An 18505-nucleotide genomic window follows, 5' to 3' on the forward strand; every position below is an offset into this window, starting at 1 on the left:
GACTTAAAAAGCAATCTAAACCAATTTTTACCACACATTTTAAGTCAGGTGTGTGCCCAATGACTGATGAGTGGTTTAAAGCCGCCGTGCCCACTATAAATCACACACCTGGTAAGAAATGTCTTGATAAGAAGCATTGTCTGATGTGCATCATGGCTTGGTCAAAAGAGCTGGCTGAAGACCTGCGATCAAGGATTGTTGATTTGTATAAAGCTGGGAAAGGATACAAAACAATCTCTAAAAGTCAGGATCTTCATCAATCGACAGTCAGAGAAGTTGTCTACAAATGGACAGAGTTTGGCGCTTTTGCTTCTCTCCTAAGGAGTGGCCGGCCACCAAAGATGACAACAAGAGTTCAGCGCAGAATACTCAAAGAGGTAAAAAAAGAACCCTAGAGTGTCTGCTAAAGACTTACAGAAATCATTGGCACAGTCCAATATCTCTCTGCACACATCAACTATATGTAAAACTATGGCCAAGAATGGTGTTCACGGGAGGACTCCACAGAGGAAGCCACTGCTGTCTAAAAAAAAACATTGTTGCTCGTTTAATGTTCGTAAAAAGGCACTTGGACACTCCACTGAAGGTTTGGCAAAATATTTTGTGGACTGATGAAACCAAAGTTGAATTTTTTGGGAGTAACACACGTCAAGTGTGGAGGAAAAATGGAACAGCTCACCAACATCAACACCTCATCCCCGCCGTGAAGCATGGTGGTGGGAGTATCATGATTTGGGGCTGTTTTGCTACCTTAGGGCCTGGACAACTTGCAATCATTAATGGAAGAATAAATTCAATCAAGTCAAAATCCAGACTTGAACCCCAATGAGATGCTGTGGGATGACCTAAAGACAGCGATTCATGCGAGACATCCCAGGAATCTGACTGAACTACAGCAGTTTTGTAGAGAAGAATGGGCCAGGATTAGTCCTGATCAGTGTGCCAGACTGATATGCAACTACAGGAAGTGTCTGATTTTAGTTATTGCTAATTATTTTCCCCCTTCTGTCATTGTTTGCATACTATCATCATTAAAATATGAAAACCTATAAAGTTTTGGGTGGTTTTAGTTAAAGCAGACACTGTTTTTTTATCTGTGTGATTTTGACAAAGATCCAATCACATTTGATGGTGATTTTATGCAGAAATATGAGAAATTCCAAAAGGTTCAGATACTTTTTCATCCCACTGTATTCACACCCACATGAGCCACGTGACCACCCGCAGCGAGATCAGAAAGTGTCACAATTCTCTTTCTACATGGCTCTGATTTCAGCCAATCTGATTCTCCAATCTGAATTTTCTTTTACTTGTCTTTTATATCTTTGTTTGTTTGTTGTTTTTTACTTTGGGGAAGCCAGCAGACGCTTAACTCGCTGATAGCTTGTTTTTTCCCCATTGTAAAATGAATAGTTCTCTCTTTCACTGTTTAGTAAAATCCTGCTACCGCTGTGGATCATGCTGGTTCCTCCACAGGTGGATACGTAATCAGAAGCTGTCGAGCGACAGTGACTCATCACCGCTTTGGCTGGTACTAAGCCGCGCGCTCCTCTGGGGAACGAGGTTTCCGTCTCGAGGCTGTTGGGGGACATTTCTTTTTCTTCTTTTCTTTATATTGACATGTGAAAAGCAAAAGCGAGACGCCACTTCGCCTCCTGCTTGACGTTGCCGAGTCACGCAAGCGCCGCGTTCTTATCTGCGCGAGGATGCCTGCAGCATGCAGACGAGACCCGGGGAACATGATATCAAATTATAATCAGAAAAATGATCAACAGTAGCATTGCTTCACATTGTTGGGCAACCAGGTCTTCTGAGTTTAGTGTGAGAGGGGAGTTTAAAACAAAATTAAAATAATTGACATCAAAAAGGAAATCACCATGAAGTCTGAGTCTACTTTGAAATGGAAGCTGAAAACAAAACAACAACATAGAGAGATGCAACAGATTAGGGATGTCCTGACCACATATTTTTGCATTTAAGCCCGAGTCAGCTGACTTTGAGGATCCACCGATACCCAGAGTCCTGACCCCATACCTAAGAAATGTATAACTCTTTAAAAATAAATAAATAAAATGAATTTGGATGTGCATATTTACCCCCAAGTTGAAGTTGAACAAAGCTATCCCAACATTCTAACCATATAAAAGGTATATAAATACAGAGTGTATATACCGAAATTTTTGGTCTACAAGCAGATTTTCCCCCCTTCATTTTGAATCCTGCTTTTTATAGCCCAGTGCGGCTTACTTCTTGATTTATTTGTACGGAACCCCTAAAGGGACATCAACAGAAACAAAATAAATGTAAGCAATCTGATGTGCACCAGAAACTATCTGGTAAACATTAGCATTATATAGCATTTAAGCTAGAGGACTATTGCCATGCAAGTTAGCCAATTGTTGTAAACATTAGCATTGTATAGCATTTAAACTAGTAGAATTTGCTATGCAACTCTAGCCAATTGTTGTAAACATTAGCATTATATAGCATTTAAGCTAGCAAACTTTTGTTATGCAAGTTAGCCAATTGTTGTAAACATTAGCATTATATTGCATTTAAACTGGCGGACTTTTGCTATGCAAGTTAGCCAATTGTTGTAAACATTAGCATTATATAGCATTTAAGCTAGCGGACTTTTGCGATGCAAGTTAGCCAATTGTTGTAAACATTAGCATTATATTGCATTTAAACTGGCGGACTTTTGCTATGCAAGTTAGCCATTTGTTGTAAACATTAGCATTATATAGCATTTAAGCCAGCGGACTTTTGCGATGCAAGTTAGCCAATTGTTGTAAACATTAGCATTATATAGCATTTAAGCTAGCGGGCTTTTGCGATGCACGTTAGTCAATTGTTGTAAACATTAGCATTGTTGCAATTGTTGCATTGTTGCAATTGGCTAACTTGCTTAACAAAAGTCTGCTAGCTTAATTGCTATACATAATACTAATGTTTACAACAATTGGCTAATCTGCATAGCAAAAGTCCGCTAGCTTAAATGCTAGGGGCTCCGTATATTTGAGTTAATAGGTAACACGTTGTTTGACAGTGGCGTCATAAACTGTCTTAAGACCGTCATAACTATGACATGACACTGTCAGGGGCATTAATGAATGCTTATGACAGATGTCATTAAGTGTCCCCCAGCAAATTTGTCAAAAACTCCATTTATGTCCAGTTCGGATCTTATACTACTACATCCATTCAAAAGTGACACAATTTGCTAGATGACACATAATGACATCTGTCATAAGCATTAATTAATGCTCAAAACAGTGACATGTCATAATTATGAGTTTTACGACACCACTGTCAAATAAACCCGTTACCAGTTAATATCTCTCGGTGTAAATATCTCATAATACAGTGAGGACAACTGTGGTTTATAGTCCGGTGCGGTTTATGTATGAACAAATGCTGTTTTCGGGTCAAATTTGGTGGGTCCGGCTTATAGTCAGGTGCGACTCATAGTCCCAAAATTACAGTGTGTGTATATGGTTTTTTTTTTTTTTTTTTTTTTTTTTTTAATATTCTGATACCTCTGGATTACTTTGTTGCTTGTAGCCCTTAAATCGTTCACTGCCATTGAGAGTTATCGTCATTCAATCAATTTCAACTAGAAAGGCTGACAGCCCACCCAGTCAAAGTGGATTGGACGTCTATCGCCGTCAAGTTGCAGCCAATGAGTTAATACTTAAAAATACAAACAAATAACACCCGATTACGATCATCTGAAAATGACGAGATTGGGCCCGATTTCCCATAACATGAAATCCCCACAACACATAGCTCAAAGTATCATGCTTACTGTATCTCTTTGGTCCATCCTCGAGACAGAAGGACAGTGTGAGCGTGGCATCCTCCTCAAAGAATTCTGTGGCAAAGGCGTCCCACCACAAGCTGTCACTTTCCTGTCCAAGAGACAAACAGGTTAAGAATCTATCTAGTGCTTAATATTTACATAGTTGAAATTGATTAATTATGTCTTGGAGCCACAGTGCCAGCAATTTAGCATTAAAGTAAAAATAAATAAATAAAAACATGGTACAGATACAGTATCGACATCGGCCTATACACCACACAACCGGGTGTTGGAATCCGTACCAGGAGCTAAACATTTGTTTCCGTGCAACACTACTCTCTATCACAAGTAGAGTTAATGTTCAAGTCTTTCATTATACTGCTCTAATGAACAGTGTTGTCACTAACGCGTTACTCAGTAACACGTTATTTTAATCTTCTTTCAGTAACGAGCAATCTAACGTGTTTATTTATCCAAACCAGTAATCCAATTAAAGTTAGTTTCCTTAGTGTCTGTGCATTACTATATTGTTATTGCCTCATAATGTATGTAAAATGATGAACATTGTAGTCATGTACGATAGCATTTATACGCATTCATTTCCATGGTAACCGCTCATAGTTACTTCCTGTTTTGGTCTCGAGTCACACACACTAAGTGTTTTGGGACTGAGAAAGGCGTGTGGAGCGGGGGTGCACATTCGAGCTGAGTGCAGCCACTTGTTGAGATGTGCGAGAGAATGTTAATCCTTGTGCGTCCATGAATGAGCGTATTTTTCCTTCATTCTGGAGGGTTGGAGCCGCTACGTGAATAGCCGTTTCGTAGCTATGCCGTTGCAATGGTGGTTAGTCGGCGAGCATCATTTACGTGAATAAGAGCGCTCACACGTTAGAAGAAGACGGACAGCTACGTAGCTGTGAGTGAGTGGGCGAGTTAGCGAGAGAGAAACACAGTTGCGAACCTACGTTCATTGTTTATGCTTTTAAAATATCTCTACAGAGGCAACGCCTGTGTGTATCATCTTTTCTGTTGTTGTTGTGTGTTTTCCACCCGCGATCGGACACTTAGAGCCAGTTGTGTGGTTGTTTGAACGATGTGCTAATGCTAGCGAACGCATGCTAACCGTTTATGTCATTGCTGTAAGAGCACCTAATTATCATTTATTTACGTTGATGCGAACCTGTTTGGTATCGAAGACCAAATTGATTAAGCAAATTATACGGACTTCCAGCATCATCATTTGGGAGTTCGCTGTATCGCCATGACCGAGCCGTAGCGTCCTGGTGAGGACACTATATTCGCATTTCGTTGTTCATGCACTGTACATTTATCCAGCATGTTGTTCTCTATTGTATTTTTATATTATATTGCCTTTCAAGATGACATATCTGTTGTATGTGTTAGATGTTATCAATTAAATTTCCCCCCAAAATGGAACTTATACTCCGGTGCGACTTATATATGTTTTTTTTCTCTTCGTTGGGCATTTTATGGCTGGTGCGACTTATACTCAGGTGCGACTTGTAGTCCGAAAAATACAGTAATAGAGTTTTTAATAACCCTGATTTCAGCATTTTGAGGTTTCTGGACGTTTTTACATTGGCCTTTCAAAACTGGGTTACTGCCAAAAACCTGATCATGAAAAGATTATTGGCTGTAAACATAGCCATTAAGGACTAAACTGGCTAGGTTAAAGTAATTGAACAATAACATTTTTGACGCCTTAAAAAAATAGTTTATCTTTTATGTTTAATCACAGGAAGGGGTGTAGGAATGTCTGTTCCTCAACTGCAAATTTTAAGTTTGTTGATAAGGTTCAGTACTAAACGACTTGATTGCAGTCTATGAGTTCATGGAATTCTAAAATGTCTTTGTTTAGCAAAAATCCATGGTAGACATTGGTTTAATGGAAAAACATACTTTAAGCCACATTTATTGATAACGCTTTTTTAAACTTACATAAACTTCATGGGAAACTCCTATTTAAATTTGATGTTGACAAAAACACAACAGTTAAGCTGTCTAATGAAGAGGAAAACAGTTGAGGCAAAGACTGTCGACTGTCGTTTTCTTTTTAGTTTTTTTTTTTTTTTTTTTTTTTTTTTTTTTAATTCTCTAAAATGAACAGATGACCACACAATTCGGGAGCAAAAAGTAAGCAATATAAGCACTGAAGCAAAATACATTCAGTCAAAAATGAACAATTAAAAGCAACCAGGCCTGGACCTCGGTCCTCAAATGCCCCATGATGCCTTTGAAAAGACTCCGTCCCGACCTCCCTCAATCTTGCACTTTTTATTAAGCATAGCCAAGTAGGCAGGCTTGTGTCAGCCCACAAATTAACCCCGTAAGGGCACACTGTTACACTCACTACTGGAAATTCCCTGCCCATCTGTACATGGTGGCAAAAGAAAAAAGTATAAACAATAAAATCTTATCCCCTTATCATATCTTAAGAGGAGGGAGAGTTCATTTTGTTTACAAACAGGCACTCCTTGTTAGAAGTGGGAACCTCTTGGTACCTCACGATTCGATACGATTTGCGATACAAAGGTCACGATAACGATGATCTGGCGATATGGCTATACGATTATCGATACATTGGTCAGGAAATCATTCTAGGATGTTCTACAAACATCTAATAAACAGAAAAACAAGCTTCTGCTGTGAATTGGAATGAGTTTATCACTAGTAGACGTCCAATCCATTTGAACTGGGAGGGTGGCAGCGTTCGTTCATTCGCTGCCATCCCTCCCACTTCAAACGGATTGAACGCCTATGACCGTCAGTGGCAGCCAATGCCAGGCAATGAGGTAATTTTGGGCCATTTATGGTCATTTACCTGTTGATTTTCAGTTACTTCCTTTTGATTTTGGGGTATTTCAAGGGTCACTTCCTGTTTATTTTGGGTTACAGAACAGGAAGGGACCTGGGAATCACCCAAATGAATGGGCAGTGTCTCAAACTCAACAGGAAATGACCTGTAAATGCCCTAAAATGAACAGCAAGTTACCTGTAACTGCCCTGAAAATCAGACAGAATTACTGAATGCTCTGGTTTCGTCAAGCAACGTCAAGCAGCCTTAGAGTTAATTGAGACACTATTATGGTGGAAGATTTTGGTAGCAAATTGTTGGTTTGTTTTTATTTATTTATTTTTTTAGACATTGACACCTTTTCAAAACGATATTTCGATTCTTGGCAGGAGCATATCGATAACCTTTTGGGATACAAAGTATCACAATATATCACCATTTCGATTTATTGTCACACCCCTACTCCTTATGCAATAAGTTGAAACACAGTAATAGAACAGCAGTGAACAAATGAATGCCAGTTAACATTTCAAGAAGGCAGAGAAACGGTAAATGGCGCTGGCTCGGCGAGCACCCCCACCCCCTGTTAGCTTATTGAGCAGCGTTCATTTTCACCACTGGACCAGTGCCATTGATAGCTGCCATTTTCCTTGTTGAATTGCTCAAGATTTGGACCTTATATCCCACGGTAGTCTTGTGAAGCCATTGACGTATGTTTTTGTAAGCAAATATGTCTCGATTGATTTACTTTATAGCATTATTGTATGCTCTGTCATTATTGTTTTGTATTTTCTAATAGTGTGTTCATAGTTTGACGGTGACAAAGTAATAAATGTCACTTGTAAGAAGAATTATGGTGTGATCGGTGTTGCCAGAGGGAAGTCATATTTATCCATCTTATTTTTTTACTTCATTTTATCAATATGACGTATAATACATGTAGGGCTGCAGCTATCAATTATTTTAGTAGTTGATTAATTGATGAACTAGTTCGTTCAAATAATTGAGTAATCGGATGAGGAACATAAAAAGTTAAAATACCTGAGCTGAGCCTCAAACGGTATAAAATAAATAAATAGATGAGGGTCTAAGTAAACAAAATAACAATTGACTAACTGACATAGCAAAAATCTGCTACCTTAGAGGCTATAAAATGCAAACTTTTTTTTTTTTTTGCCCTTAACAAATGGTTCAAACACATATTCTGAATAATGCGAATACGTTAAAAAAACAGCTCAAATAAAAACTTATGTTGGCCTTAACAGGGAGCAGCTGGATTGAGCCACGTGAAATGAGATATGATATTCACTGTTGCCACTAGAGGCATGGTATCCACCCAAATCAATAAAACTAAATGCAAACACTTTCAAAACCAACCATTACAATGCCACTCTAATTAAACGAATACTCAAAGCAGCAAAATTTAATTTGAATTAAAGTTAATCGAGTAATCGTTGCAGCACTAAATACATGTTTTTGGATAGTTGGGTATTTAGAGGTACTTAAAGGGTTAATTCCGACTCACGCGGAATCTCGAATTATGTCGCCATCGTAGGAATGGAACTTGTTCGTAATCCGGGCACTTCCTGTAATTATACAAAATCTATTCCTTCACTAACTGACCTCTAATTTTGTGTTTTAGATGTTCTTAATGAAAGAAAAAAAAAATGTTGGGCACATGGAAGACTAACTTATTTCATTCATATAAAGTGCATCACAAAAGTGAGTACACCCCTCGCATTTCTGCAGATATTGAAGTATATCTTTTCATGGGACAACACTGACAAAATGACACTTTAGCACAATGAAAAGTAGTCTGTGTGCAGGTTATATAATAGTTCATTTATTTTTCACTCAAAATAACTCAAAATACAGACATTAATGTCTAAACCCCTGGCAACAAAAGTGAGTACACCCCTGAGAAACTACGTAGATCCCTAAATGTCCAAATTGAGTACTGCTTGTCATCTTCCCTCCAAAATGTCAATTTATTTTTTTTATGTCATTATTTTTAGTTGAAAGAGAAGGTAACTTAAAAAAAATTCTAATTATGCTATTAGACTAACAACCTTTCATGTAAAAATAATCTTGTACATTAGGCTCATTGAATTCTAAATTGTCCTGCATCCCACCGGCTTGTGTAAAGAAGTCACAGTGAGGTACACCGCTTTGACTGTTCTTCATTGTGGACTTTTGCCTGAGGCGTTTACAAGTCATAGTCAGGTCCAGCGGCTTTGAAAGCTACAAGCTTCACACCAGGGGAGGACGCTCTGTGCTGCCTTTAAAAAACAAACACATGCACACACTTTAACTATTTCTCTTCATCCTTCATGCTTGTCATAAATAACACTCCACACACTAACGTGAGCTTTAATGATAATGGGATTACGTCGGAGACTGGCAGCTCTTCAGTGTTGTTACATTCATTCCCAGCAGTCCAGATGGGATTTACTGACTCTCTCCCTGCTCCGCCACATCATTTAAGACTTAGCATTGATGCTAATGTGCTTTGACAAGTTATGACATATCACCACCTTTCTTTAAGCGCGCCGAGCACTTCCCACATGTTGACGATTAGCCCTACCGTCATCCAGATGTGTTTGACAAGCTTGTCCATCGTGCAAAGAGAAGGTGATATTCACATATTAAATTAAGGGTGGGTAACCCTATGGCCTGCGGAACCACAAAATCACTGGTTACGGCCTCCCATGAAATTCTAAAAACAAACATTTGGTTCAGTTTTGCGAGTTTCCTGTTTGATGGGATGTCCATTTTTACTTCCATGTTGTGCCCACCCAAAATCTTCGAACTTGAACGTTGATCAAATTTGGCATGAGGAGTTCGTGATGAATCAGTAGATACCATTGAAATTAACGTAAAATTGATGTTTCAAACAAAAATGTCAGTTTACCTGTGTACTTCCAGTAAGGGTGCATCGATTTGTCAATTTTCTGGCCAATCACCAATTTTTTTTAAAAGCCTGACCAGCAAATCTTGATTTTTTTCCCATTTTTTTTTTTCTACCACAATACAAAACTTTGTTCAACCATTACTCCTAAGCCCCTTTCACACATACCTGAACTACGGTTAATTCCCGGGATTTAAACGGGCAACCCTTCGGTGAGAAGGCAATTTCCCAAGGTTGAGTGACACAGAGATGACGCTGAAATTAACCGGGTTATGTCCAGGGGTGGGTAGTAACACGTTACATTTACTCAGTTACATTTATTGACTAACTTTTTGAGAAAAATGTACTTTTTAGTGTAGTTTTACAACGCAATACTTTTAACTTTTGAGTAGATTTGTGAAGAAACACTACTTATACTCCGCTACTTTGAGCTCCACTAGACTCGCTACATTTTTCTTCTTTAGTCTACATATTGACTTTGTTTTTGCCAGAGATGCCGACAGAAGCAGTCTCATTTTCAACAATGAGACGTCGCAACAAAAAACACATGCTTCATTACACCAATCAAAGGTAATAATGTTTTTTCTCCACTAGAGGGTGCTCATGCTTTTTGGATGGCTGATTTTTTAAAAATTTTTGTTTACACAAGAAAATTACATTTAACTTCAAACGGGGGGGTGAATCAAAACAACTCCAAAAGTGGTTCAAAAATGCTGTATCAGCATGGTAATGTGGTCCCCAAAAACTAATTGTTGATGTTGTCTCAATAAGGCACAAGATAAAATGGTCACTAAGGTTTTAGGATTAAAGGACAGGTGATGTTTCAAGTGTTTTTCTGGTCTGAAATTTGATTTTGATTTGATCTTTTTGGCCTAATATGTTAATGTAATAGGTTATAGTACAGTAAAGAAACAACAGTTCATAGAGATGACGTTTTGCTGAGAAAAAAAAAAAATCCAATATTAAAAAAAACAAATAAAACTGACATTTTAAGCAGTTACTCACAATGTTACTCATTACTTTAGTATTCTTTTCAACGAATATTTTTTTACTTGTGTTTGAGTAAATTTTTGGATATCTACTTACTTGAGTAATATTATTTGGAAGTAATGCTACTCGGGTAAAATATTTGGCTACTGTACCCCCCTCAGTTCCTGTCCTAGTATAATGTCCGGGGACTTACACGGGACGCGGCAAGTGTGAAAGCAGCCGTTGAACGTAAATATCATGGCGGGCCGATTGTCATTTCCTCTTTCTTTGCGGTAAGACGGAAAGCGATAAACAACGCAATTTTTAATAAGGCAAACTGGAAATAGCGACGTTACACTTGAAACATCACAAGATTAAATGGCTACTGGATCGTAGAGCTGAGGAAGTGGCCATTGTCCATCTTTAGAAATGTGTGGTTTATTTTGTTGCCGATGCCAACCAAAAATGACGTAATGTCCAGGTGTGAGAGAATTTTATCCATGCTTAAAACACAACCATTATACATTATATTTTGTATGCTTTTGTTATCCTTGCATGAGAACATTGTAGTATAGAGTATCATTGTAATATTAATCTGTTCAGTGTGCCTTCTCATGGCCTTGACGAATGTAGAAGGTATCACAATATGCCCAAATATGAACCGTTGTGTTCCTGTTTTCCAATATGCCCTGAATGAATACAAAGGAGGACTGTGGTTTCTTATCGTCGTTCTAGCCGGGACCGGTGTTCAAGGTCTCAGCTCAAAGATGTTTTTGTATGGAAAAATACCCAGGTTTGTGAGATAATGAGTTTCGTTTCTTAGTAAGTTTAGGTTTTGTTTCTATGATGTCAACCCATGAATAGAGGCATGCCCTGCATTTTTCTTTTGTCCACATGCGGAGAGGCGCTTTGTGTGTGGCTCCGCGTCTGTACCCGAGAGCTCTTGTACATAAAGCCTTCGAAGAAAAGCAATCCATAGTTGGGGTCGTATTCATTTCTCTAATCAAGCTATCGAGGTTGTCTTGGAGTTCAAACTTGAGCTTCCCTGACACCGGGTTATGAAATCGCGCCAGCCGCCCTCAAAGAGCACAGAGAGCGTTGACTGCTGAGTATCCAGCACGGGATAAATCAGAAGCCCCTTTCAGACATACAACCCGGTTTATTCCCGGGACATCTCCCCATATCAGAAAGCCATGACACGCGTAAATCCCTCGTCACCTTACACGGAAATTTACCGGGATATAAGTCTGAAAGGGGCTCTAGTAACAAATGAGAGGCGTTCCACCAAAGTAAACATTTTTAGTAGCACTGTCAAAATAAGATATATTGTACCCTAGATGCAATCTTTTTATTATTTATTTAGAAACATTTTTGAAAAATTTTCCAAATAAACTTCCACCTCATAAACTTTCACGACAAGGATTACATCCTAAAGTTTCAAACATTCTAAAGCATGGTTGCTTAGGAATTTTGAAAGGAAAACCTGCCTCATGCCTTGGTCGTTTTTCTCAAATTTTTTAATCTTGACTTGAGGGACAAAAATATGCTGACTCGTGAATTATGACCGGATTTCTAAAGTCTTTACAGCATTGGAAAGCTAGTCAAAGTCACAATACGGACAACCAGATATCATTTTTCCCCCATCTGGTTTTTTAACTAAATGGCAATTGTCATACGGGAAAAAAAGATAAATAAACCTCAACACTGATAAATGTGCATAAAAGACCTAATTCTTCCCCATTTTTTCCGAAAATCTAAGCAGAGGTGCAACAATTAATCGATTAATCGACAACTAATCGATTAGCAAATTAATCGACAACTATTTTGATAACCAATTAATCATTTAGGACCTTTTTCACCTTAAACATGTCGAAATTCTTGAAATTATAACATACATATAACCTCTCAGTTGTAAATATTATCAGATTTCTTCATTATATTTTTGTTAAGTCAAAGTAGGACATGAACAAAAATCTGCTTTTACTTTGGAAAACAAAAATTCACATTTTTGCCAATTTTCAGACATCTTACTGTCTAAACTAGCTTCTTAATAAGGCTGCAACACCTGATTGATTAAATTAAAATTTGTTTGAATTAATTAGTAGATTAAATTAGTTGCCAACGAATTTGATAATCACTTTAAGTCAGGAAGCTGTAATAAATATGATTTTGAAGGAATAGCCATCCATTTTGTCGTCATTGTTACTTACAACATGCCAAAAACAACCTCATGGTAAATTGTGAAGGTAATTGAAAAAAGTGACATTTATCCGAATCATCGATTAGGAAAATAATCGTTAGTTTAAGCCCTACATCTAAGCACCTTTCCTTTTCCAAGAAAAAAAATGATCCATCTCATAGGTGTGCATTGCACAAGCTCTTTGAGAAATCATACATCAAATGAACAGATACTGCATATCAAACAAAAATAACAGGTAACATTTTGGGGGCCATAAATCCTAATCTACAACTATAGCACCCCCCTATGGCCGGCCACCATGACCAAGAACACAGCGCCAATTGCAAATGATATATTTAGCGTAGTCAAAGCTCCCCGCGGCCTGAATGTGTTGAGGTGCGCCGTGCCACTTGCCTCCCTGCAGCTGGCTGACAGACAACATCCTCCCTTCATTCACGCCTTCAGCCTCCCTGACGAGCCGCATGGCGTGACCGTGTTTGTTGTCATATGCTACAAATCAGGCCCACACACCCGACCGCCTGCTTCCAAGTGGAGGTGGCGAACTTGCTCCGTTGCAGCCGGACGCAGCATCCGTGATTCCAAACAGAATGCGCCGAAACAAAGTACCATATTTTTTCGGACTATAAGTCGCAGTATTTTTTTCAATAGTTTGGCTGGGGGTGCAACTTATACTCAGGAGCGACTCACGTGTGAAATTATTAACACATTATGATATCGTTTCACATGTTATTTTGGTGTTTTGGAGTGACACTGATAGTTTGGTAAACGTGTTAGCATGTTCTTTATGCTATAGTTATCTGAATAACTTAATAGCTATGGCCACGTTCGCGTTCAGGATTTGGCAAGGTGTGTTCAGTTGTATTAATGACTTTTTTTTTTATATTGAAATGCATGCTTTTAGTTTGTGGCGCTTTCACGCCCATGTGGGGGCCCACTCGCACTTGTTTACGCGAAGAAGAGCACTCACACGCCAGAAGAAGACGGACGCCTGTGTGTATCATCTTTTCTGTTGTTGTTGTTGTGTTTTCTCCACCCATGATCGGACACTTAGAGACAGTTGTGTGGTTGCTCGAACAATGTGCTAATGCTAGCGAATGCGTGCTAACCGTTTGTGTCACTGCAGTAATAGCAGCTAATTATCATTTATTTACGTTGATGCGAACCTGTTTGGCATCGAAGACGAAATTGATTTCTATTATTTAGGGCTGTCAAAATTATCGCATTAACAGGCGGTAATTATTTTAATTAATCACGTTAAAATATTTGACGCATTTAACGCACATGCCCCGCTCAGATTAAAATGACAGCACAATGTCATGTCCACTTGTTACTTGTGTTTTTGTGGTGTTTTTTCTCCCTCTGCTGGCGCTTGGGTGTGACTGATTTTATGGGTTTCAGCACCATGAGCATTGTGAAATTATTGACAACAATGGCGAGCTACTGGCTTATTTTTTGTTTGAAAATTTTACAAATTTTATTAAAACGAAAACTTTAAGAGGGGTTTTAATATAAAATTTCTATTACTTGTACTAACATTTATCTTTTAAGAACTACAAGTCTTTCTATCCATGGATCGCTTTAACAGAATGTTAATAATTTCAATGCCATCTTGTTGATTTTTTGTTATAATAAACAAATACAGTACTTATGTACAGTACGTTGAATGTATATATCCGTCTATCTTTCCATTCCAAAAATAATTTACAGAAAAATACGGCATATTTTATAGATGGTTTGAATTGCGACTAATTAATTTTTAAGCTGTGATTTACTCGATTAAAAATTTTAATCGTTTGACAGCCCGAGTATTATTTCTATTTTTAGTTTCAGTCTTCAAATGATGGTGTCATAACGACGGCCAAAATAAAGTCAGCAAATTATACGGACGTCCAGCATCGTCATTTGGGAGTTTAGCTCACCATATAGCCAAGACCGAGCCGTAGAGTCCTGGTGAGGACAGTATATTCGCATTTCGTTGTTCATGCATCATGTAACATTATCATACTGTGCACTTATTCAGAATGTTGTGCTCTATTGTATTTTTATATTAAATTGCCTTTCAAGATGACATATCTGTTGTATTTTATCAAGTAAATTACCCCCAAAAATGCGACTTATACTCCGGTGCGACTTATATGTTTTTTTCCTCTTCGTTGGGCATTTTATGGCTGGTGCGACTTGTACTCGGGTGCGATTTATAGTTCGAAAAATACGGTTTATCCAGCTTATGATTCATTTTTAATATACAGGAAAGGGGTACCTCGCTTTGTTTACGCACTTGTTTTTGGGCGTTTTGGTTTAGGGATGTACATAGTTTCTAAGGGGTGTACTCACTTTTGTTGCCAGGGGTTTAGATATTAATGGCTATATTTTGGGTTATTTTGAGGGGAAAATAAATTAACTATTATATAGGCTGCACAAAGACTACTTTTCATTGTGTCAAAGTGTCATTTTGTCAGTGCTGTTCCATGAAAAGATATACTTCAATATCTGTAGAAATGCGAGGGGTGTACTCACTTTTGTGACACACTGTATACCATAATTTTCGGACTCAAAGGCGTACCTGTCTATAAGCCGCCACCCACCGAATTTGACACAAAAATGACATTTGTTCATAGATAAGCCACACTGGACTATAAGCCGCAGCTGTCCTCATTGCATTATGGGAAATTTAGACCATGAGATAATAACCAGTAGCAGTGCAACGGTTTGCGGTTCAAAGCCGAACCGTACGGTTCCCCCTGTACGGTTCAATACGCCTTTATGAACCACACCTTTTCGGTTTTGCAATCAACTTATTCCGAACGCTTGTGGAATGATTTGGTTGAGCTCTGTGTGCGACGTGAAGCACAGCTGTGGAGAAATTCCCGCCTCGCCGCCAGTAAATGTCCGATCGCTGTCAAGCTCCTGTGTAATAGAAGCAGAGTAACGCCCACTCTCGCTTACGAGCGAAGTGAAAGTGAAACAAGAAAGAAAACAAAAAGCTATGGCGAGCGGAGGAGTGGAGAGACCGAATTTTAAGGAAGCACCGGCTTCTTTCAAATCTGCGGTGTGGCAACATTTCGGACCGAGGGAATTTTGATGTTTTCTTCAGGCAGTCATCTTTGTAAATCTCACTGGAACGGCACCAAATAAAAGTTCCAGCATCATCACCTTGTCAAGAGTCAAGAATCTGCATTGGACAAGGTGTCGAGAGTCAAAAATCTGCATTGGACAAGGTGGTGATGCTGGAACTTTTGTTTGGTGCTGTTCCAGTGAGACCTTAAATGGCCCAAAATTACCTAATTGCCTGGCAATTACTGCCACTGACAGCCATAGACGTTCAATCCGTTTGAAGTTCAAATGGATTGGACGTCTACTAGTGATAAAATAATTCAAATTCACACTAGAAGCTTGTTATTCTATTAATTAGTTGTTTGTAGAATATCCTAGAATGATTTCCTTACCAATGTATCGATAATCGTTGTATCGCCATATCGTCAGATCATCATTATCGTGAGCTTTGTATCGCAAATTGTATCGTGAGGTACCAAGAGGTTTCCACTCCTAGTTAGCAATATATTTAGATATGGATGTCCTACAAATTAGGGGGTGGAGTGGGGGAATAATAACAAAATAGGCCTACAATACATATATATATTTTTTAATGTATAAATATAAATTGTATTAAAAAAAATAAAATCAAAAGGAACTAAATTTTGTAACCATTTTCAAACCAATTTTAAAATGATCAAACTGTTCGTTTAGCGATAAAATAAGCATGATTCTTGCTCGTTCACAAACACATAGTTGACTATGCAAAGAGCTTTAATGTTGACATGAGAAATTGACATTTTTGGGGAGAATTTAAAAAAAAAGGCTGAAAACTGGGCTGAAGAAAATTGTTACCTTTAAGAGATATATACACAAAACATAGTTAACTCATTTGCTCCCATAAATGAATAAATACGTTCTATTTTTAATTGTTTCAGTGTCCCAAAAACATATTAGTACGTCTTTTACGTTTTTTTTCACAAGAGACATCTGGTTCTGATGCAAATTCGCGTCAAAGCACAATGCTGAAAATGCATTTTAGAGCAATAAAACTGGCCACTGGAGGGCAGTAGCGCATTTAGTAAGACCTGCAACCCGATTCAATGGAACAAACGGCCAGGGCACCGGCGGAAGACGACCAAGTGCGACGACAAGGAAGATGTCCAGGATGCCAGGCGGCTGACGACCGAGCAGAACAACCAGGAGGACGCCCGGGATGCCAGGCCCCGGACGACCGAGCAGAACGACCGGGACCACCAGTCCAGCGGACTATGCCGTTGAGTCCATGCTGCTCGCCGTGCAGAGCCCGCGTTACTGTGCTTGGCCGCTCGCGTCCCTCGCGAAGCTCCAGTGTCCCGCAAACCAGCCGGAAATGCGCACGGCCAAACCAGTTCCCCCTCAGGAACACAACATGTTCCACACAAGTTCCACAGGCGAACTCTGCCAGGAGGCAGTGGTCCCCACAAAAGAAAGACTAAAAAAAAAATCCATCTTGATGAGACAGGCGGCGATGAGGGAAAAGTTTACCCCGGCTGTCGCGGCCACAACAGCATCCTCTCTCAGTCCAATAGTTTAGTTATGTGTAAATAAATTGTTACTTTGCTATCAAAAGCTCTATTTGTCTTGTTGTTTATGTTATTTTGTAGAAGGAAAACATTCAGATTTTTGGGATGTCACAAAAGCAAAAAATAGCTGTGTTAAAGTCAAAAGTTATGTTTGAAATGTATGCTTTTACAAAAAGCTCAATTTCTCTGTTTTTTCATCAGAAATTGGAAAATTGCTCATACTAAGCTATTTTCTAATACTGATTTCTAAAGAATGGAGAAAGATATTAACTTTTTTTCCTGCTGAAAGAAGAGAGTAATCTGTCTTTCGGTGGGTTCCATGTTTATATAGCAATAGAACAAAATTTTCTGTGGGCCTTGCAAAGTCAGTCAAAATCCAGTAAAACAGCTAGGAGCGAATGGGGTTGCACCGGTGAAAATGGCTGGGAGTGAATGAGTTAAAGGGGATTTCCACAGTTTATGTCATTCTCACTCAAAATAAGTAGTCTCCCTTAAATCCAACTAAAAAATGAACCAGAACACTTTCAACTTCAAAAATCCTAATATTACAAAAGCCACAATCAGCGTTTAACAACCACTGTGGCTCCAATCGGTGGTTTCAAAAGTACCTGAAACCGCTACTTTTCCACCGCACTGTGCTTTAATCATATCCAGATGTTCTGCGGGTTTCAACCCTCGTGGCCCTAAAATGTTGCCACACTTGGCCGACACATAGATGCCACCACCGCAGCCATGCATTATGCAAATGAGGATGAATTAATGCAGGAAAAAAATGCCCTTGAACAACAGAAAGTCAGGACACGGATATTCTACTTAGCAACAACAGAACACATAGGTTTGATGTAACCACTTGATCATTTTGATGTCTGTCTAGCAACAACACTAAGCTTTTGCACTAATCCCATTTTTTGGCTCCTGGTACCAATTCCGGCAGCTAGCTGTGTGGTATCAGCTAATTCCGATACTTGACCTATATGACGTTTTTTGAAGAACATACTAAATTACTGCAAACTCACTTGACTGTGAAGTTAATGCTATCAGGCATCACTAATTGTCTGCCATTGACGGCGCTAGACGTCTATTAACGTCCGTTGGACGTCTACTATTGAAAAACGAATTGGTGGGAGGGTGCATCTTGGCCAGGTGAAGAACAAATTGTATTTTTAACCTCATTGCCTTTCATTGGCGGCTGTTGAATCCAATCTGTTGGAAA

The 18505-nt window shown here is 38.8% G+C and overlaps 1 protein-coding gene across 4 annotated transcripts in view; it reads right to left on the reverse strand.

The window, feature by feature from the left end:
• Nucleotides 1–18505, reverse strand: part of ldb2a (LIM domain binding 2a) — a 205154-nt gene that overhangs the window by 150645 nt on the left and 36004 nt on the right. For all 4 annotated transcript variants that reach the window (XM_057849581.1, XM_057849580.1, XM_057849579.1 and 1 more), the window contains exon 2: nucleotides 3809–3911. In XM_057849581.1, the coding sequence (XP_057705564.1) occupies nucleotides 3809–3911 (103 nt within the window). The remainder of the gene's footprint in view (nucleotides 1–3808; nucleotides 3912–18505) is intronic.

The sequence above is a fragment of the Corythoichthys intestinalis genome, chromosome 11, assembly GCF_030265065.1.
Source record: "Corythoichthys intestinalis isolate RoL2023-P3 chromosome 11, ASM3026506v1, whole genome shotgun sequence".
NCBI lineage: Eukaryota > Metazoa > Chordata > Actinopteri > Syngnathiformes > Syngnathidae > Corythoichthys > Corythoichthys intestinalis.